Here is a 23720-nt window from a genome sequence, read left to right as displayed (position 1 = left end):
AGAAGAGGTGATGTCTTTTTCTACCTATCATGACCTGCCATATTCTAGCTTTGCTATGTGTATCCAAAGTTATTTTTGACTATTCCCCACCAGATTCAGTTGTTTTGTTTTCTTGAACACCTGCTTTTCTGTTCCATCCTACATGTGTTTGCTCATGCTGTTTCTTCCACTTGAAATGCTCTCCATCTTCCACTTCATCTTTCAAAATCCTACACCTTTAAGTCTCAAGTGGTCCTCTTTCCTTTTATGCCAATCCATGTTGACTTCTCTCTGAATTCCTATTGCTCTTACAATCAGCACTTCAACAGTATAGCAATCATTTCATGTGTGGGTGTTTAACTCCTACCTGAATGGTAAGATTCAGGTACACAGTGATGGCTTCTCCTCCAATATTTCATTATCAAAAGTTATAAACTTAAAAAAGTTAAGGAAATTTAACAGTGTGAACCATCATATACCCACCTAGATCCTACAATTAACATTTTGCTATATTTGCTTTATCATATATATATTCCTCTACCCATCCACCCACCCATCCATTCATCCATCCATCCATCCACCATTTTACCTTAATTTTTTTGTGAGATATTACAAAATAAGTTGCAGAAATCAGTGTATTTCACCTCTAACACTTTAGCATGTTTATCACTAACTAGAGTGAATATTTTTTTATGGTATTTTTGTCATTAACACTTCTATACTCCATAGTACACAGCAGAGTATTGACCATATCATAGAAAATTAATTTATTCACATTGGGTTGAATTCAGACATCACTTTGAAATCCATTAGAAACTAACAGTATGGAAGCCAAGGTAAATAGTCTCTGTAGCCTCAGAAGCATATATAGGTGGGTGTGTCTCATGGAGTTGTAGAAGAGATCACCTACATGTAGTTTGTACTAGCCCAACTTGTGACCTGTCAAATATAACATAAGGGAATGTTCAGGCAAACTTTCAGGAGGCAGTTGGCTGAGAGATCAGATAGGCCACCATCTGACTGACTGAAGTTCTAACATGAGTGCTGCTCTTCTGTGTGCTTAAGAGGCAAAAGAGGGACAATCTAGTTTATCGAAAGATATTGAAATGAGGTGATAAAATAGGCATGAAAGGCTAAAAAGTGGGTTCACACGCAGAAATCTGTGGAAGTCTTCCCCAGTGTACCCAGCTGGGAGAAGCTTCAACTCCTTTACAGAGCAGCACATGCTTCAAATAGACAATTTGAGACCAAGCAGATAGATCTGTGAGGAGGCTGTTCTCCTGAACATGTGCAAGTAGTAAGCTTCTGACATCTTACTAAGGGAAATATAGTGCTTCTCAAATTTGGTAGCTCCTTTTAAAATATGTCATTACAGAAGTCATTATTCACCCAGACTTCTTCCTGTAACTGAGGTATATTTATATCTATATCCGTATCCACCTCTATATGTATATTTATATCCACAATACATCCCCTCATTCTTCAATTGACAGGCTTCTTCTCATCCATGTATCTCTGATCATCCTCTTTGGAGAGTTCCTTCTGAACATTTTATTTAAAAAGGAGGCCCACTTATCCCATGATACTCTATCTCTGCACTCTATTTCATCTGGGACACATCACAATTACTAACTACATATTTGTTTACTTATTTCTTACCTTTCCACCATAGTAGACTAAACATTTATAATGGTAAAACCACATATTCCTTTTCTCCTATATAATTAGAGGATATCAGAGTACCTGATCCACAGAACACTCCTAATTAAATTTACTGAATCATATATACTGAAAATACATGAACAGAGAAAAAAAAATGTTCCAGTGTTATTCTAAATGTCCTTGTTGTATTTGGCCCCCACCCTGGCCCTCTTCCTTGTGCATTTCCAAATACTGCTATTTACCTTGGCCCCTTGACTTGGAGTTTCACTCAGACTTGATTTTTTGGACACTGCCACAATTTACATGCTATCTACCCCATCTCTGAAAACTCCCATTTGTTTAGCATGCTGCTCTCAGCTAGAGGTTAGGAGAAAATTATATCTGATGGAAGAAATTGAACACAAGCTGTGAATGATTGAGAACCTAACTTAATGTGTTAAATCTCCTGAGGACGTTTGTGCATTACAAGAGTGGTAAACTTTTGACAATGTGACTAAGCAACTTAAATAATTTTAGGCACTTTGTGCAAAAAAGACCTAAGGATTTAGTTGACTAAAGGTCTAATCTGAATGGTCTGAAAACTGAGAAAAGCTGATTCATTCCTCTTTGAGTGCATTTGGATCACTTATATAGGGAATGCTGCGTTCCACTGTCTGTAACAGCTTATAAGGTAGCTGATATGATGAAGTGTGTAGAGAATAATCAGGATAGTGAGGCTCTCCCAAGTCATATCAGTTGGGGAATGGTTTAAGGGCTGGAAATATTTACCTTACAGCAGAAAAGAATTAGCAAAGATAAATAAGCTTATTTCATTCATTAGAAAAATATCTCCTGAATATATACTACATGCTAGTTCAAAGTTAAGCTCTGGGAAAAAATAGTGATTAAAAACAAAAATAGTCCTGCTCACAAAGAGCTTAGAATCCATGGTTAAGGAACTACTTAAGGACTACTATCAAGTTGAAAAGCGAATAGACTTATGGACTTATGGATTTATGCTTTTTCTTTTCCTTTTTCTTAAAAGAGCATATAGAGGGCCAATGCATGAAAAATTGCATGAGAAATATATTTACTTAAAGTAAGTAAATCTCAAACATCAAGACAGTCTGCAAACATGGAAGAAAATGCTTTCTGGGATAATAAGTTCTCATTGTTTGTAATATTTAGTCAAACTATCAAGGTTCAGTGTGGCTGTAGATGAGAATCCATATGCATTGAGGTAAGAAGCAGAGACTTGCCCACAGATCTCTAAGATCTACGATTCTTAGTCAAGATCACAAATTTTCACTTATGATGACCAGAGAAATGAGCATGATAGTTCTTGTAAAAATAAGTACTTCAGGTCAAGCTTAGAAAAAAGAGCCATTTGGTTTGGATTTCTTGCTCCTTTCACAAAGGAAAGGGTAAAGAGTTCTGGGGTCTGCCATAATGGATAAACAACTGATAACTCTTTTCTCCATATGTAATAGGAAGTAAAATATAAAGGAAAAAGGTAAGGTAGCAGTATTTTACCTATAAAAGTAGACATAGAGATGGATGCCAGAGAAAGAGTGCCAAACATGGACTCTAGTTTTAACTTTGGTATATTTCCTTCAGTCATGTGACTCCAAGAAAGTCCATTTTTCCCCTAGGCATAGAGTTTCCTCAGCAGAAAAATGAGAGGTTGAACTATATTATGTTTTTTTTCATTTCTTTTTTTAAATGTTTATTTATTTTAGAGCGAGACAGAGAGAGAGAGAGAGCAGGGAGGAGCAAAGAAAGAAGAACAGAGGATTTGAAGTGCTGACAGCAGAATGATTTAGAAAGCATTAAATATATTTTTTGTAAGGATGTATAATTACGTATTTTGGACCATTAAGGTAAACTTTTAGAAATAAAATTGACATCTTTTCAATGGTTCAATTAAAACTACCCCATATAATCAAAATATGACTCTTCCGATTCCTGAATCTAGCAATAAATCCAGCAATGAAAACTCATTTAATAAGCACTGAGACATATTTTTGATCAACTCCCATATGCTATTTTGAAGCAATCATTCTCTCAAATAGTAAATATTACTGTAGTTCATATTCTTCTGTTCTATTCTATGAAATGAATGTCTTAGATCCCTTTAAACAAAACTGGTGATTCTAGAGACAGTGCATATCTAAAGACTACGATATTTTTGCTTGAGAAAAATCTGGAAAATAATATATTAGTATGTGTAAATCTTTTAATTAGAAATATTCATTCTAATATAACATCCCTCCTCTTATTAGACAGGAGGAAATTGTGTTGAACTTTCCTGTTTTTAGGAACTTAAAAAAAAGTGTCTACGATAGAATATAATTGACCTAAGTAATTTTCAAAGATAAAAGTATCCTTTCTAAAAGCTTTTTGTACAATACCTAATAATTATAGCCTAATGAATTTTAAGTAACAGAATGCCATGGCTTCTTCATAATAGCAAATACATTAAAAATTTGACTTGCAGTAAGTATAGCAGCATATAATTCATAACCATCTTTAAAATATCTTTAACTTTACCATACTTATGTAGGCTAAGTAAAAATAATTCCATCTACCCCTTTGTTATATCCAGAATTGACAGATGGTATACTGATTCTATTTTTCTTTCAATATAGCATCACAATTAGAACATAATTTTCACTAAATTTTATTTTGTGAAATTCCCTGAGAGAAAATGGTAATTGCATAAGGCAAAATTGAAAATAGAAAATGAAGAAAGTTTTAGACTAGTATACTTTTAATTTTTACAATTATCAGGGGAGTTTTCAAAACTGCTATGTTCACTAATTTGATGAAGCATCTTTTAGAATTGAAAAGTTAGGGAGTTTTTGGTGTGTGTTGTGTGCTCATTCCATGAGGACCTGGTACCTCTTTTGTGAAGTGGTAGCTGAGGAGACTTATGCCCTCACCATGGCTGATGAAAAGCTGAAGCCTTCCTTCAAGACTGAGAACAAGGATCATATTAATTTGAAGGTGGTCGGGGAGGATGCTTCTGTGGTGCAGTGCAAGATTAAGAGGCATACACTACTTGCTTAACTAATGAAAGCCTACTGGGAAAGACAGGGTTTGTCAAAGAGGCAGATCAGATTCTGATCTGATGGGCAGCCAATCAATGAAACAGACACACGTGGGGGCGCCTGGGTGGCTCAGTTGGTTGAGCACCCGACTTCGGCTCAGGTCATGATCTCATGGTCGGTGGGTTCAAGCCCTGCGTTGGGCTCTGTGCTGACACCTCGGAGCATGGAGCCTGCTTCCGAGTCTGTGTCTCCCTCTCTCTCTGCCCCTCCCCCACTCATGCTCTGTCTCTCTCTCTCTCTCAAAAATAAACATTAAAAAAATTTAAAAAAAAGAAAAGAAACAGACACACCTGTACAGTTGGAGAGGGAAGATGAAGACACAACTGATGTGTGCCAGCAACAGACAGGAGGTATCTACTAAAAAGGGAACCTACTACTTTACTCTAGCACTCTGTTCCTCCAGACCAAGAAGACATTCTCAATGAGAAAACGGCAATTTCTGACTACTATAATTTTCTCTGTTCTTTCACTTCCCCCTTCCCCATTCAATTATTGTACATAAAGTAGTTGTGTATGTACACAAGCATATTGCATTTTTTGGACTAAATGTAAAATGGTATGTTTTGACCATTATCAAATAGAGCCAGGATGGAGAAACTACTGGTTCTCTGAAAATACCCTCTTTCTCCATTAGAAGCATGCTCATTCAGCTCTCATCTTGATGTTCTAGTTATTTGGCTCTCACTGTTTAACAAAAAAAGAACAACATAAAAATACTTGCATACCTTGTTCAACTGGAGAATTTTAATGTTTTTCATTTATCATTGTAAAACCAAGGACAATTTTATAACTTTTTTGTATGTAGATGTTACATGTAGGGCAGTCTGACTTTAAATAGGTATAAATTACTCTAAAAGAAATGAATACTACAAGTCAAGCATCTTGTTGTTTAAATAAACCTCTTGCTTAAAAGTTTTTAATATGTCCGAAAGGTTTCATGAATTATGCAAAATATGAAATATTTTTCCTACACTTATTGCCTCGTTAGAGTCTGGAATCAGACTTTCTTAGTAAAAACTGTGTGGTTTCACAGTACCCTCAGGCTCTGTGTACCAAGTTTCTTCTTTAGAATGAGTGTAATAGTACCATCCTGGCTGGACATTAGGAATAAGTAACTAAATCTAGGTAAAGAGCTTAAAAGTGTGCATGTAAGGTAGTAAGTGCTTAATTACTGGTATTTTATTATTAATATCATCATTTAAACATTTTTTTAAAGAAAAAATGAGAATCAATACCTTCTCCATCTAATCTTGAAGGCCGTCTACTAATGCCATTCTTTTTTTTTTTTTTTTTGGAACAAAACTTCTGGAGTTCTCATTAGGCTTAAATCAATTAAGACTTACATTCTAATTTCTCATACGAACATTTTATTACTTGTGGATTTGCTTATGTCAAACCTGTTAAATAATCTAAATAAATAATAATAAATAATAATAAACCTAAATAAATAATAATAAACCTTCTAAATAATCTCTCTAAGAAGCTAAGTGTCCAAGGCCTTCATCTACTTAACTGATCTCCATTAGTAATATTTCCATGATGAAGTCTATCGAATTGTTTTTCTTCTACTTGTCACATACTCAAGCTTTACATACTTGTTTGGCTTTGGAGATGAGGTAACTGTTCATCTGAAAGGCCAGTATACAATATCATAAGACATGAGCATGCTAGCAGTTGTGAGTAAGGAAGAGGATCAATCTCGACTAGCTTCTAGAGGAGACAGGCTTGTAGGAAGGATAATGTACAATTAGGAGAAATGAGCAGAGAGAGCATTTCAGGGGAGAAATTGTAGCATTAGCTAAAATGAATGTGGTAGGAAAAGGGAGGACTGTATTTGGGACCATGGCTCAGTGGAATGGGATAGTCCACGTTGGGTAGTAGAGGAGCATAAATGTATAGGTAATAAGCTGATAAAGGACCTTGATTATAAGCCACATAATCTGTCCTTGAAATGACAGATGATGAAGGAGGGACTCCTTATAGATGTTTTGATTTGAGATGGTCTCCTTTTAGAAGTATTTTAGGCAGAAAAATCTGAACAACAATGAGCTGTGTAGTGTTGTAGTTAACTATAAGAAATCTACAGTGAAACTGTCTATCTGGGACCCATGCTTCAGTTACTAGCTACATGTCCTTAGACAATTAATTAGTCTCTTTAAGATTCACTTTACTCATCTCTTAAATGAGTATTACCAAAGTACCCCTTAAAGATATTGTGAATATTCAATGAGATTGTGTGTAAAAATATTTATTGTAGATAGTGCTCATCATATAGGTGAAAAATAAACACTATTATTATACAGCTATTAATGAGCATGAATAAATGAACTAGATTGACATTATTATGTGGGTGGAGTTTCTAATACATCCTTATAAAGAAAATCTTGTTTGTTGGGTACACCTAACACTTACCAGATATGTCTATCTCATGATCACCTGGACAGCCTTTTCCTCTGCTGGCAAAATAACATATCTGCTTTCTGTACTACAGTTTTTTTATTTGTCTATTTGTTTGTTTTGTGTTTTATTTGTGTGTGTGTGTGCGTGTGTGTGTGTGTGTGTGTGTGTGCCCACTTCATGATCTTACTCATCTGCTTTTTGTACCATATACCAGACAGGTCCTGTCCCTGGTCCAAGCCTATCACTTTCTCATCTATGAAACTATAAAAGGAGATTAGTTTAACAAGCAAGGAATTAATCTGCCACCCTACTGCCCAATTAACACTGGAAAGTGCAGTGGCTTTCAGAATAGGCCGCTGGAAACATCTCCAACTTCATACAAAATATATATTTGTTGTTCCCAAAACTTTTTAAACAGATTTTTAAAGACACATTGGAATGTATGTTGTGTGATGATATAGCCCTGTGAACAGCCTTTGTCTGGCATCTTTCCAAGAAAGAGAAAAATGGACAGTGTCTAAACCACGAATGTAATGGAGAAATGTTGGAAGAGAGGTGAAATAATGGAGAGAAGATTTTTTTACTTTCACTAAACATATTTTATCTCCCTCAAATATATTCTTTGAACATTATCCATGGTGGAAACTTAATAAATGTAAACTGATACATATGATATTTGAGACCTGCCTATAGATTAGAAAACATACTGCCAGTAATCTACAGGAAAATTCCACATGGAGAAGAAATATATGTGATGTCTTTGATCTTCCTGTCCATTAAAAAAAGGAGTCAGCTTATAAAATTCAACTGATAAAGCCGTGGAAAACTTTGGAGGACATCCAAAAAATAGTGCCTAAAATAATTAAATGCTTAGAGAACAAAACCATGAGGAAATAAGTTTACTTAATTGGAAGAAGAAATATCTGTAGAAAACTTCATTAAAGTTTTTATGAAGTGTTTTTAATGAGATGCTATAAAATAAAAAATATAGTGAGCAATTTTTCTGGTCCTAGGGCAGCAATAGAAGAAATAGACTTACATGGATGATAAACCATAATAATAATACTATTCATTTGAGGGACACTTGATGCTTTTCAAAGAACTTTCATACAGATTACACTCATAGGAGCCTATATCACAGAAAATGAGTGTTATTATCTTTATGTTCCAAAGAAAGGAACAGACAGGTAAAAGACTTCTCTGTAGTTATAGAGAGGATGCTTTGTTTCCTCACTTCTCTGTTTCCAGGTGCCCTTTAGGTGCCCTGTGCTTTCATTTTGAATCACAATGAACATATAAAGATCTATCCTTGTGCCCTGAACCCAGTATACCCTACTTGGGCAGTGGTCAATGGTCTAATGATAAATCACAGAATGGCATTATTTGTGGTTATCTATGTCCGTGCTGATCCACATCTACAGCATTGGCATTTGGGGGTTTGATGTGATTAGTACTGAACTACTCTTCCTAATAGTCACTAACTTCTTCGGGTGAGTCCTGACAAGATTGAGTAGAACCATGCCATTAACATGGGGAAACTCAGTCCCATGGAGGCTATAGGGAGTGATAAGTGTCTAATTTATCTAAAAACAACATTAGTTTATGTGTAAGTCAAACCCAAGAGTTGTGGACTTCATCAGCCATTCAGTGATGATGTTACCATGAGCCTCACCAATTGTAGTTGATGCTGTGGTATATTGCCTCGAGTCTCCTGGTGATGGGAAAAAGGTCCAGGTCCCCTTGACTCAATTCAGTAAACTATGAACATCCCTACTCCAGAGCTTCGCTTAGGGTCAGCTGAAGCCTCTTTCACAACTGCTCTGCAATTCAACTTCTACCTCTTCTCAATGCTGCTTCTCCCACTGACTTCTGGCAGTTGTTACCAAGAGCACTCCCTAATAAGCTTCCTGCATGCAAATCCCTACTGTCTAGTTCCAAAGAACCTGACCTAAGGTACTAGTTATTAAGTATCAGTGGCTAAGACTTAACTGCGGGAATTATAGTCCATTATAGAATCTCCATCTCCAAATATTTTTAGGAATCCTCAGGACAGCTTGCACATGTTCATTCAAGGACCAGACTTGCTCATTGGTGATTTCTGTGCAACCAATCTAAAACTTCATTTCTTTTTATTCCACAAATTCTCCATAGAGGCTATGCTAAGCTGGAATTGTGTTTCCATCACCTTCTCTGAGGTTTATATACTAGAGGAGCTAAAATTTTCTTTCAGAGAAGTCTCTGCTACTGTACTCCAGGGGCCAAAATGAGAGTCATGGCTAGTACAATAAAGCAGGAGAATGCGTTTTGCTATTTTATTCATTTGGGAGTTGGGAGGAGATTCTCAGGGCATGGTTGAGTTCATCCCAGTCTATCACATAATATTGGAAATTTCTGTTTTCCAAATGATGGGAGCTTTACTGAGGTGTCTACTATGCTCCTACGTGAATTTTCATGCTATTGGCTATAGGGCTTTGTTTTGGAATCTACTCCTTCTTATCTTTGTAACATCCTGTCTTTGAAGGCAAAATTGGGGTTCAAATATTGCTAGAAATTAGAATTAAGCCAACTAAGTAAAAAAATAGGAGGGACCAAGACAAAATTCTGTATCAAATACAATAAAACAGGAATTTGCTGTGTCTTATGATGGCATTAGAATAAATTATCTGTGTTCCTGAAAATGTCAAGATTTCATTCTTTTTGATGGCTGAGTAATATCCTACACAACACACACACACACACACACAAACACACAACCACAACTTTGTCCATTTATTAGCGGATGGACATTAGGGCTCTTTCCATAATTTGGCTATTGTTGATAGCACTGCTATAACATTGGGGTGCATGTGCCCCTTTGAATCAGTATTTTTGTATCTTCTGGCTAAATACCTAGTAGTGCAGTTGCTGGGTCATAGGCAGCTCTATCTTTAACTTTCTGAGGAACGTCCACACTGTTTTCGAGAGTGACTGCACCAGTTTGCATACCTACCAACAGTGTAAGAGGGTTCCCTTTCTCCGCATCTTTGCCAACATCTGTTGTTTCCTGGGTTGTTCATTTTAGCCATTTTGACATGGAGGAAACTAGAGTGTTTTATGCTAAATGAAATAAGTCAGTCAGAGAAAGACAAATATCATATGGTTTCACTCATATGGAATTTAATAAACAAAACAGAGGAACACAGGAGAAGGGAAGGAAAAATACAGTAAGATAAAAACAGAGACGGAGGCAAATCAGAAGAGACTCTTAACTATAGAGAACAAACTGAGGGTTGCTGGGGGGGTGTTGGGTGGAAGGATGGGCTAAATGGGTGACAGCCATTAAGGAGAGCACTTGTGATGAGCACTGGATGTTATATGTAAATGATGAATCCCTAAATTCTACTCCTGAAACCAATACTACACTATATGTTAACTAACTTGAATTTAAATAAAATCTTAAAAGAAAAAAATAAATTATCTGACAAAGCATTAAAGGTCTTTGTTCTATATTTATTGAGTTCAAACACTTTGGCTTAGTACTAGTATCTGCCTATGAAACCAGCTTTCAATTTTAAAAATTTAGTATATCTTTTGAAAAGTATTACACTATTCTTAAATGAATTTGTGTTAGGTAGAACAGAGTTAACAGATGTTAAGTTCTAAAACAATTTATCTCAATATATATCCTCTTTTTATTCAGTATATTGATGAAGTCAAGGTCAATTAGTTGAGGAAGAAGCTCACATAGCTTCTTTTAGCTTCATTTAAAAAGTTAGGTGGCTGGCCATTTTTTTTAAATAAATAAGATTGTCTATATTTTGAGTCCACTCTGTGAGAATTGTTCTATAGAAGTTAATTAAGATAAATATGTTGTCAAGGATTGAAGCCTACGACTAAGAATAGAACTTAAAGGACTTTCACAGTAAAATATTTCTTACAGTTGTTTCAAGGCAGTAATCAAATATCCTCTAACCATGATGATGGATCTCAATTAGGAATAGCTGTGGGTCCTACAGAAGCAAGTTGGAAAATACATGGGATTTAAATCTGTAATGTTAAACCACCACTCTTAATAAACAAAGAATCCCTTGGCATTTCCTCATGAATCTTTTTTTTTTTTAACATTTTATTTATTTTTGAGACAGGGAGAGACTGAGCATGAACAGGGGAGGGTCAGAGAGAGGGAGACACAGAATCTGAAACAGGCTCCAGGCTCTGAGCTGGCAGCACAGAGCCCGACGCGGAGCTCGAACTCACAGACCGTGAGATCATGACCTGAGCCAAAGTCGGCCGCTTAACCGACTGAGCCACCCAGGCGACCCATGAATCTTATTTTTTAACATGTTCAATCCCTTTAACTTTCCTGTGAGGCAGACTGTTCTCTGACTTTATCAATTATTGCTGTTCTGACAAAATTCTGATTATTTAGTTTGCCCCTAAGTCTTCATTTGCTTCCTGTTACTTTCTTATGTAATCTTGTCTTAAAGATGATAGTATACATGCCTTTTAGAATTACAGAGAGAAGAGGCTTTTAGGGATTGAAGTTCATGTCGCCATATATTCTGCACCACACAAGACTACCTCCAACTTCCTCAATAACCCTGATAGTTGTAGTAGAAATCTACCATTAACATTAAAGAATGAAGAACATGTGAGGCTTTCTTCAGCATACATTGCTGATTCTCAAAAGAATTTCTTCACTTTTATTTTAGTTTATTGTAATTTTCTGCATTAGAAATTACAATGTTTGATGATTTGCTGAAGAGCTAAATATCCTTTCACCTCAAACCTTTTATGTTCCTGTCATACTCAATCTCCATACAATTTCTTGCATGTGTTAATCTACGCCATGATGTCATTGCTTATCCTCTTCCACCTGCTGTCCCTCTGGTAAATTTCTAATCTTTTTCAAAATCCAGTTTATTTCTTATGTTATAGATGTACTTTTCAACTGTTAAGTCCCTTTCTTCTTAGTAGAGAACCGCAAGTCTAAGTTCTAAGACTCTAACAGCAGAGCCTTTGCGGTTGCTCTGAGGCCTTAAGGGTCAATCAGTTCTCTGGTTGGTATCTCTTGGTATCTCAGCACACCAGAAGATGAGGAACTAAGGACTTGAATCTTTACTTTTTTAACTTTGGTAATAGCCATTCCACTTGGACAACTTGAACTGAACTGCATAATTAAAAGAAGCAAGCATGTGACTATATAGTCAATCACTTGAAATTATTTTTTTATATCACTGGTTGCTTGAGTCCATAGCTGACATATTATTCAGTGAACACACTGTGTAGACTCAGCCTCACATTTAGATAGCAATTTCTTTATTTAGAAAGCTCTCCCTTCTATTTCTGCCTCACTCAACACCAAACTGACACTTCCTTGTTTCTCAAGATATTTGCGAATTTTAGACACAATTACACATGCTAGCAGAAGACTCTACCCAATAATCCTAAACAGTACTAAAATCACCAACTTCTAGACCCACAAACTTCTAAAAGATTTAATCTTATTTAAAGAAATAAATTTTAGTTTTGTAGTGGATATTTTCAATTCAATACAAATAAACTATATTATAAGTTGTTGTTCACTAGTACCGGACATGTTATGTATGATTACTGTGTTATGTATGGATAAGGGAGCAAGATCAATGTTTAGATTTATGTATTTATGTACAAGTCAATGTAATGATAAAGTACTATGCCATATTTCACATATTTAGCTATAGTTCTCCTACATTTCCTCTAAGAAATACCAGATGGAAGTGCTGATGGAAAAGATACAGAAATTAATATTGAAGTGATGAAGTTTGACCTTTTTAAGATGAAAAGCCTGCCAAACTTTCCATATTGACATGGCAACGTTTTATGAATAAATCTAATATCTTATAGATTTAGCGCAGTTCAAAAGTCACCATCTGCTTCAAGAAGTGAAGATTGTTGCTTTTACATAGTTTCTGGGCTCTAAGACTAAAGGCATGTAATCCATAGCTTACATAATATTAACTATCAAGAACGTGTGAAAAACCTTTATATTTTAGAAAATCAGAGACATAAAGGACATTTTGAGTTACTCTCAAGATTAGAGCTGATAATACATTATGGATATTCTTTCTTCTTACATAAACTTGAGTAGTTTCCTTATCATTCTCTGTATGCAGTTACAGGACAAATGTCATGGAATTATAGGACAACAGGAAACAACTTGTAATACCGAAAATTTATGTGGGGAAAATGGCAAAGCACTTGAAGCTGATTTTGAGCAGAGTTGCCTGAAAGGCCATTGACAAATTATATATAGGTATTATAAGAAGTTGTCATTTGTTCCTTTCTTAATTTTCATAAATTATTTACCACTAAATCTCTTCATTTGATATAGTTAAAAGCAATCCTGCTCAGAATCCTTTTTATTTCCCAGTCTTTAAGGTTTTAATGCTAGTTTTGCATTATATAAATTTATTTTCTGCTTTTTAAAATATTTATTTATTTTAAATGTTTATTCTGAGAGAGAGTGAGAGAGCGTGAGAGAGCTGGGGGAGGGGCAGAAAGAGAAGAAAGAGAATCTCAAGCAGGCTCCATGCCTTCAACACACAGGGCTGACACAGGGCTTCATCTTAGCACTGTCTGATCATGACCTAAGCCAACATCCAGAGTCAGATGCTTAACTGACTAAGCCACCCAGGCCCCCTTATTTATTTATTTTGAGAGAGAGTATGAGAGAGCAGACAAGGGGCAGAGAGAGAGGGAGAGAGAGAGTCCCAAGCAGGCTCCATGCTATCAAAAATCATGAGTTGAATGCTTAACCAACTGAGCTACCCAGGTGTCCCTTTCTTTTTTTTTTTTCTACTTTCTTAATAAAAAGTAATTTGCACAGATATGTACTAACGCATGCACACACACACACACACACACACACAAATATACATACACCTAACAAGAGGTTTTTATTTCATAGAAATTAGTAAGATCAAACAGGAGGTAAAAATCAGTCCATTTACAAAACTCAACAGCAGTTTTTGTTATTTTGTTTTCTGGACCAAATATCTAACAAGATGATGTGTTAAAAATGCTTGCAGTGGTTTTATGTGATGTTTGGGTTTGAGCAAGTTCTAAGGTTCTTGCTGCCCAACCATTAGTAACTTTTCCAGCTTCTGTTCAATTAATATCAAACCCTGCATGCATTCCTTTACACTGGCCAGCTACTAAAAAGTGGCTGATCGGGATGTGTGGTTCTGGCAGTCATGCAATTCTTGGTCAATATCCACTCGGCTTTGGCTACCTAACAGTTTGTTAACCAAAATAAATCACTAGATATTGGAGTATGCCTCAGATATACATGGATAATACACATCAGGATAAATCCTTGAGGATTCTACGGTAGAATAGGCTGTGTGGATTTAAAATATGCAGATAATAACACAGTAAATTACTCAGAGGAAAGGACACAGGATTTCTTTACAGAACAAATGCTGAATAAAGAGTCAGCTTTTGTTCAGGACAGACACAAAGGGTGCCAGAAAAATTTAAACTTCAGAAACTTTAAAAAGTATATATATAGTAAGACAATTTTTCTGAACTTCCCCAAAGGAGAATAACCCTTGTGAAAACTAAGACTCTCTCTATGTGATCCCTTTCAAAATTTGTTGAAATGAAAGACAAACTGTGCATGAGTATGAATTACAATCTATCTGTAGAGCTGTGATCTCCGCTCCATTTCATTTAAGAAGAACTTCTATCTTGATACTGAATTGACCTCAATCACTACAAGTGGCTTATTCAAGTTTGCTCTACTTCTGTCATCTATCCTACAGGTACAATGCAGATTTAGTAGGAGGAAATACATGTTTATTCTCTGTGGCTAATATCAAAATAAAAATCCAAGTCATATTTTACATGTTTACCTTTGAGCTCATTCCACTAATTTTTTAAAGTAAATTCTTATCAATCATGCTATGGTATTTTATTGTCAAGAACCCTTAAATACAGATGAAATTCCAACAACATTCATATAATTAAAAAGGAACTTAATTCACATGTTTTTTAGGGACAAATTTGTTTTGAATTTGCATAACAAGTGTCCTGTCAGAGACAATTAAAAAGAGCTGTACAAACAGACCCTTTTAATATGTACTTTTTTTTTAAAGGTTTATTTACTTATGTTCAGAGAGAGAGAGAGAGAGACAGACAGAGAAGGAAAGAGAGAGAGAATACCAAGCAGGCTCCACACTGTCAGTGCAGTGCCTGGCATGGGGCTTGAACTCACAAACCATGAGATCATGACCTGAGCAGAGATCAAAAGTAGGATGCTCAACCGACTGAGCTACCCTGGCACCCCCACAAAAGACCCTTTTAATTTTAACTTGTGCCCAATAAGGATGGAGAAATAAGAGTGGAGAGCAGAGAAGGCAAGACAGAAAGAGAAGGTGACATAAACAACTGAACAGATAGGGTAAAGCAAAAGGTAGTCATAGACCAAGCTATGTACACAGAAAGAAGATCGAAAGTCTCTTTTTCCATTTTCACTTCCTTCTGGTAGGAATCTTCTCTCATGTAGGTTGTATCTCATCAGTTTAAACTTCTAAGGGACTTTATGTTCTCAATTATTCATTATTTTTCTATGTATTAACACATTCCACTCAACTAGTATGTTGAATGGAATTAAATCCCAAATTAAACATGCTGAAATCTCTCATCCTACATTTTTTCCCTTTTGACTCCTCACCTCCCTCTAGTTACCACCTTACCTCTTTTTATACCTTCACAGTAAAAGTTCGTAAGAATTGTCTAGAATATACTTGTTATTTATATTATATACTCTTAAATAATTTATATAATATATAATACACAATATACAATATAGTCCTAGGGTCAGCCCTTAATGTAATCTATTGTCTGGTAGGATACTGCGCTTAAGACAAAGCAGATTTGCATTTTCGTGTCAGTGGAGACATGTCTTTTTCACTTCCTAAAATTTGGATAATAATAATTGAAGGACTTGGAAAGTCCTTGGTTTTTAGTTTCACTAGGAGTATCAATATATATATATTTAATTTTTTTAACATTTTATTTATTTTTGAGAAAGGGAGAGACAGAGCATGAACAGGGGAGGGTCAGAGAGAGGGAGACACAGAATCTGAAACAGGCTCCAGGCTCTGAGCTGGCAGCACAGAGCCCGACGCGGGGCTCGAACTCACGGACCGTGAGATCATGACCTGAGCCGAAGTCGGCCGCTTAACCAACTGAGCCACCCAGGCACCCCATCAATATTTTTTTAAAGGATGGTTTCACCTTCAGGCTACCTAAGGCTCTGAGTGTTTTGAGGACTGCCTAGTTAAGTATTCATTACTTAAAGGCAAGAAATAAAATAATCCCTTTAAGTAAGTTTGACCAAAACAGAAATTACTTAATATGTGATCAAATGTGCCATTGTTTGTGTGAAATGATTACACTGTATAAAATGAGGGTGTTATCAATCAAAATGCCTTTTAAATTGGTTTTTAAGTTATTCACTTCCTCATCTGGTTCTTTTTTTGTATGAGCAACTGCAACTTTTGTAAGAGAGATGGTTAAGTCCATTGCTCTGAAAATTTGCTTTGTCTACACACAACTCTCTTTTCCAAAAGGGTCTTCCTAATCTGTGAATAATAATTTCATTACCTTAGGGTAATTTTATTGCCTTCTTGTCATAACCAATTGATCTGCCCAGCCCCAGACACTCTCCTTTCTTCATTCAAACATTTACTGAGCATCTTTCTGTCAGATGTCCTGCAAACTGCATTAAAAATGAGTAAGATGCTGTCCCTGCCTGTAAGGAGTTTCCATTTTCAGATTGGTGTCAATTTCCTTGATTTTATTTTCAGACTGATACAGACTCTGGGAAAGCTTATTTGATTTATATAACCTTCACAGGTTAGCCAAGATTCCAGCTAATCAGACTAACGTATCCAATTGTCATCTAACATACAAACTCAGGCACAAAATGTTATTTTTAACTGACACAGAGTAACTTTAGAGACCATTATCACTAGATTGCTATACTGATAAAGAATTTTAAATTCTTGGCTGCTACATTTAAATTTTGTTCAGTAATACCCTTGGGATGTGACCATCATATTTAGTCATCTCTCTCTTCTGAGATGTCCTAATTCTGAAGTATGAATTAATTCCAAGACTTCATTCCAAAAGTTTATATGCCCCAGAAAGCATTTCCATCTAATATTCATTTTTTTTTCCTACTGGATTTTCTTTTTTCTGTGCAGAGTCAATGGCCACCTGCCCCAACTCCCCAGTTCTGAACGGCTATTTTCATTCAATAGATATTTTCTTGAACAACTACCGGATCTTAATTTCAAGTGGACCACAGGATTCTTTAACCTATTTATTTGCTCCATGGTATTTTTCAAAGAAATTCATTCTGTATGTAATTGGATTGCCACTGGATGGTATCATATTATACCTTAGTTTAATTTATACTTTATCCATCAAACTGAAAACACTGATTAGTGAGACTACTTTCAGATGGACTTTTTTGTCCTTTTCATATCTGGGTGGCTATTATACATATAAATAACATTGAAAAAATAAGTTTCAGCAGTATAATTCAAAGAACTACTGTGGAAGACTTACCGTATTGTGATAGGGATGAATGCATTTGTGTTAATGCTATAATTAGCAGAAAGAGTCAAGATATTGTGAGAACTTCCGCATCCATATTTAACTGTGGGCCTTCCATCCATGAGAAATAAATGAAGAAACTGTTGTCCGGTATTTTTCTCACTACCTTTAAAAAAACAAATATTCCATGAAATTAGTGATTTTATTTATGTTTTATTCAATTACAATCATTCTTTCAAAAAACACAATCTTTTGTCCCCTAGGACTAATGACTTAGTGAGATGGCTAGGAGTATTATTAGATAACTATTCAATGTAGTAATACTATATCAGAAATATACATTATTTTTCACAGGCTGAGATTAGCATGGCATTAACAGCATTTAACTTCACATGAAATTAACTTCTGTTAACTTCTGCCTCTGTTTCTTAATAGCAAGATGATCTTATCCTGAGCCTCAGTTTCCTCATATACTATAATGGGATGAAGAGAGCAAGTAATTATTAGAATTACTGTGATAATTAAAAAAAAATAATAAAAGTCTCTGGCACCTGTTGAGTATTACAGAACTTGGTTTATTATTATCGTTAATTATTTGTATTATAATTTTTATTTGTCTTTCATAAAAAATAAAAAAAAACAATAAAAAAAGAAATATTTTCCCTTTCTCCAGCTCATTCTTTCATCCCACTTTGAGGTATTCTTTTCTATCATGTGTGTGTGTGTGTATATATATATATATATATATATATACACACACACACCCAAATATTTATATAGCCTTAATTTATTTAAATAAAATAATGGGGATGCCTGGGTGGCTCAGGTCATGATCTCACAGTTCGTGGGTTCAAGCCCCACAGCCGACTTTGGGCTGACAGCATGGAGCCTGCTTTGGATTCTCTGTCTCCCTGTCTCTCTGCTCCTCTCCCACCTCTTTCTTTCACTCTCTCTCAAAAATAAATGAACATTAAAAAGTTTTAAAAAAATAATGCAATAAGTAGCCTTATTCATCTTTCTCTCTTGACTTAATAATAAACTTTAGACATATATGTAAGTACATAGATTTTTTTAACAATCTTTTTTTAATGTTTACTTATTTAGAGAGAGAGTGTGTGCACCCACAAGTCAGGGAGGGTCAGAAGAGAATCCCAGGGAGGCCCCTTGCTCAGCTTGGAGCTCCATCAGCTTGGAACTCCATGTGGGGCTTGATCCCACAGCTGTGAGATCATGAAGTGAACTGGTATCAGTAGTCTGATGTTTAACCAACTGAGCCACCCAGGTGCCCCATATGGTCTTAATTTTGGCGCAGGTCTATTTATTGTTTCCTTTATGGTTGTAATTAGTGCTTTTTATGTCACCTTTAAGATATCTTTGCTTCAAAATTATAAGGTTATTTTCTTAGCTTATCCTTTGTAAGCTTTTTAAAGATCTATATTTTATGTAGAATCGATTTCTGTACATGATGTGAAGCAGTGGTTGTGATAGGTTGGATAATGACCACCAAAGATATCCATGTCCGAATTGCTGGAACCTGTGAATGTTAATCTTATATGGTAAAAGAGACTTTGCAGGTGTAACTAAATGAAAGACTCTGAGATGAGATTATTGTGGATTATCTGGTTGTGTTAAAATTTAGTCACATGTGTCCTTCTAAAAGGGAAGCAGAGGGAGATTTGACAATGGAAGAGGATAGGCTATGTGACTACAGAGGTGGAGACTGGCATGATGCAGCCACAAGCCAAGGAAGGCAAGTGGCCACCAGAAGCTGGAGAGGCAAGGAACAGGTTCTCATCTAGAGCCTCCAGAAAGAGCCAAAGCTGCAACATCATTTGAGGCTTCTAAGACACATTTTGGACTTATGGCTTCCAGAACTGTAAAAAAATAACTTTCTCTTGTTTTAAGACACTAAATTTATGGTAATTTGCTACAGCAGCCATAGGAAACTACAGGGGTTAATTTTCATTTCTTTCTCTTTTGGTTTCCAATTGATCCAAAATCAAAGCAAGTAATTCTTACTGTGTATTTATTATGTATTTACTGAATTCTCAGATATTTGTGAAATATATATTTTTAATATTTTTGAGTATCTTTATTTCCTTTTTTCTTTTATTTATTATTGTGAATATACGTATTTAAGATAATGACTTTAAGAAAAATACCAACATTAGCATACTAAACCAACCTGAAATTACAACCCTCAAAAATGGCCAGCTTTAATACAGATAAATGGATAGATATGTAGAGAGAGAATTTTTCATTAGAGCAAAATGATATTGTACATGTATTTTAAAATAAAAATTGTTACAATCAGTTTTCAAACTTTTAGGTCTAAGGACTCTTTAATAAACTTAAAATCAATTGAGGAATCCCAAAGAGCTTTTGTTTACATTGTTTGCATCTTTTAATATTTATTGGATTAGAATTTAAAACTGAAAAAAAAAAGAATTTAAAGCTGAGAAATTTTTCAAATATTTATTGAGTAGCTTATTTAAAAAATAACAATAATAAAATCCATTACACATTAACCTAAATAACATATTTTGTGAAAAGTAATTATATCTTACAAAACAAAAATAGTGAGAGGAGTATTGTTTACTTTTACAATAATTTTCAATGTTAAGTTTAACAAAAGCTGTTGGATTTTCATATCTACTTCTATATTCAATCTCTTGTGAATTGTTGCTTTGGTGGAAGTACATAAACTCCAGCTTCACAGAGAATGTAACTGGAAAATTAGCATTATTTAAACTGTCTTTTTAAACATATACAAATTGGATAAGTGGTAGTTCCTTAAAGTATAGTTGCAATGTGGAATCTGGAACTATACTAATAATCTTTACATCCTCTGTTACATTAAAATTCCATTGGTCTTTCTTGCATTTTAAATGGATATTTTACCTTTGCAGGATTTTGTAACATCATTTATTGGTTATTTGAAAAATACTGATTCACTGAGTAATGGATATCTTTCAAAGATTGACATATTTTATTATATCATATTAAAAAATCACATTAGTTATTATTACTACTGAACTCATCAGAAACCATGGTGGAGCTCTGAAGCTCATTGTGAAGAATATACATTTTCCAAAATTCTAATTTTTACTAGAAATCTTGAGGTTTATTATTGGGAAACAAATACTGTCAGCTGCTTTCCTCAAAATGGCAGGCTTACTTTGTTAATTTTTGAGAAAATGGCTGCAAAATATTCAGATTTGAAGAGCCACAGATTATCTTTTAGTTATTTTTCAAGTCATGTTTTCATAATGGCTACTTCAACTAGCAACTTAAAAAAACTGCACAAGTGTTATTCCTCAAGACAGTGATTATATATTGGTATGCACCAGACTTGCTTTGATGTATACTTTTGCTTTTATGCACAGCACATTAAAAAGTTGCATACACAAGGATTGAGAATTTTAAAAAATAAATGCATTTTCTGCACCATTAGGGCATTTTTATGTTGACTTTTACTTTGAGTGCATAGTGGAATAGAATAAAATGAGTACAATTTGGGTGTACAAATATACTCCGCCATGACACTAGGTGCCAGATACTGTATCTACTGTGACTTTTGTACCCTGAGTGCAAATGTCCATCAACACAGTGAAAAAGGCAAATATCTTGGTTTTATTAAAAAATAATTTTGAAAAAAATAATTTTGATGTTACAGACATCTGAAAGGACCCTGGATATGCTCAAGGATCTAGATAAACTTGAAATATCTCTGTGCCAGAGCTCACATCAATTTGAAAGAGAAAAAAAAAAAAAAAAAGAAACCAAAGTGAAATGTAAAGTATCACTGAACCCCAGACAAATGTTTCTTTAACATCTCATTAAGAATGCCAGGAAACTTAAGTTATCTCTCCCCCATGTTTCAGGCTCTATAAGAGTAGAACACAAGCAACGCTTGGATTTCAAAGAATGGTTCAGAGAAAGGTATCAGGAGAAATTGTGAAATAATATGAAATAGGAAAAAAAAAATCTAGCTTACCCATTCAGGTGCTCCTCACCTGCCTTTATCTTTCAGATATTTTACAACTGTAAGTTGATGAAAACTAATAATAATTTGAGTTATTCTTGTCTATAGCAATTCAAACTGATTGTGCCTGGTGAAGTGCAACTGATTGTTACTCCGTAGGTAGACTTGCTTTGTAAAGTCTCTATTTGTAAATTCACTTCAAAATTCCTTAATCTCATATATGTATGTGTGTGTGTATATATATATATATATATATATATATATATATATATATATCTACTCCTTGACTGCTCTTCTGAACTAGTCATAGTATCTTACCAGTTCCCTCATTAAGAGGTTAAATAAAATTTTTGATGTGTGCTCATTTTATATATCTTTTTGAAAATTAGCCTTTTAACAAAGAAAATAAGCTAATTTCAGTTTTAGAAATTTTGAGGTATATTAGGAGAAATGAGTCACATTATATGATAGCAAAGAAAACCAAAACCAACTCCAAGGAGAAAAATTCACATAGAATACAATGCAAAGGGGGTCCCCTGGTGTTAAGCAACATAGCAGTCTTGGACTGGATAGAGACACCCACCCTTATGAATGACTGAGATCGGGTAGGAAGACAGAAAAGAAGGATTCAAAATACAGTTGAAAATCAGAAAATTTGGGGACATACAAAATCTAAGAAACAGATTTCCCATGAGTACTTTTGCTGTAGCGCTTATTAAGAATATAAATTCGGTAAGAGAAACACAAAGTGAAATATAGTAAAAAATAATTTAGATTAAATCGATATTGTGGAAGAAAACAAATTGGACAGAATAACAGCATTAAAGATTTAATAACGAAGTATGAGTATCAAAGGGCATAATGAATATGGCTGAAAATCACTCTTGAGATCCTCATAAACGCCCTTTCTTAGAGCCCACTCAAACCGTCTAGGTTTTTATCACACTTCTGAAGACTGCAGCTGTACAATACCCCAAATTAGTCCAGTTCCTGGCAGAGAGCGATGCAGCTTTACCTTTTCTGCCTCCCCTCAGATCCATTAGCAGTCTTCTGGGCTTCTGTTCTTCAGAGTTTTCCCTTATTTTCCCCATGACTTCCTATTCAGTTTCTTAGGCTGCTTTTCTCTGAATTTGATGGTATAATTAAAGATTTAGGATTATTTATGACTCCTCTTTTTACTGAGGGGAGGAAGCTGGGGGCAATGAGAGCACCTTTAGAAATGCAACACTCTGTACCAGGATCTTGTGTTTTCTCTTCTTGGATATATAAAAGGTTAGTTATATCATAGAATGGCATAAAATTGTTTTTTTCTTGAATTCTTGGCTTGTTCTCCACCCCCATCATTTTGGGAGAGGGGAGGGTGGTTCATTTTGCTATGCACTAACTGACAGTCTGGTATCCGGTTCTTTTCCCCATTTTTACCCTGAAGTTTCTATTACTTAATATTTCTAAAGTATATTATCATTTCAGACTCCTATTTTCAAGATAAGGCTTAAAAATATGATATACGGAGTAGAGTAGAAGAAAGTTGAACATTTAGGTCAAGCTGTTGTACCATATGTACAAGGTCTGTTTTTCAAAGCTTCAAAAACTGAATTTTAAAAATTATATACATTAAACAAGATATATGTAGTATAATGCAAGAATGAGTTATTTTTAAAGGAAGCACAGTCATTAAAATCAATGACAGGGATAAATGGTCTTATCCAAGTACATCAACATCCCATCATGAACCAGAGCTACCCTGTGATATAGAACACAAAAAGGCAGCTTTAATAAAGGTAATGGGAATGAAATAAAAATAAACAATTAAGCATAGTTCTTTCTCTAGTCTGCCAAATAGTAACAGTTTTAAACTCATCATTTGGACTTATTCTATTAATAAGCGATTTCTTGTTTTATATAATAATACTTTTAAAGGAATTCAGAATGTTTTGCTGGTAACATGATGGTGGGAGGGGGCAATGGAAGACCTCAGGTTACTGATGTATTTGCATGATTCAATAGCAAATTATCCA

The 23720-nt window shown here is 34.9% G+C and overlaps 1 protein-coding gene and 1 pseudogene across 1 annotated transcript in view; one reads left to right on the top strand and one right to left on the bottom strand.

The window, feature by feature from the left end:
- The window catches only part of EYS (eyes shut homolog), a 1631667-nt gene that overhangs the window by 279658 nt on the left and 1328289 nt on the right, over positions 1 to 23720 (bottom strand). The window contains exon 32 of the mRNA XM_047102761.1: positions 17730 to 17883. Coding sequence (XP_046958717.1) covers positions 17730 to 17883 — 154 coding nt within the window. The remainder of the gene's footprint in view (positions 1 to 17729; positions 17884 to 23720) is intronic.
- LOC124528900 (small ubiquitin-related modifier 2-like) lies at positions 4564 to 5091 on the top strand (annotated as a pseudogene).

This window comes from Lynx rufus, unplaced genomic scaffold (assembly GCF_022079265.1).
Source record: "Lynx rufus isolate CCGP_SWC_20201006 ecotype Redwood Valley unplaced genomic scaffold, mLynRuf1.p SCAF_6, whole genome shotgun sequence".
In the NCBI taxonomy this organism is placed as follows: domain Eukaryota; kingdom Metazoa; phylum Chordata; class Mammalia; order Carnivora; family Felidae; genus Lynx; species Lynx rufus.
The sequence above is the reverse complement of the archived record's forward strand: the minus strand, read 5'-3'. Positions and strand labels throughout refer to the sequence as shown.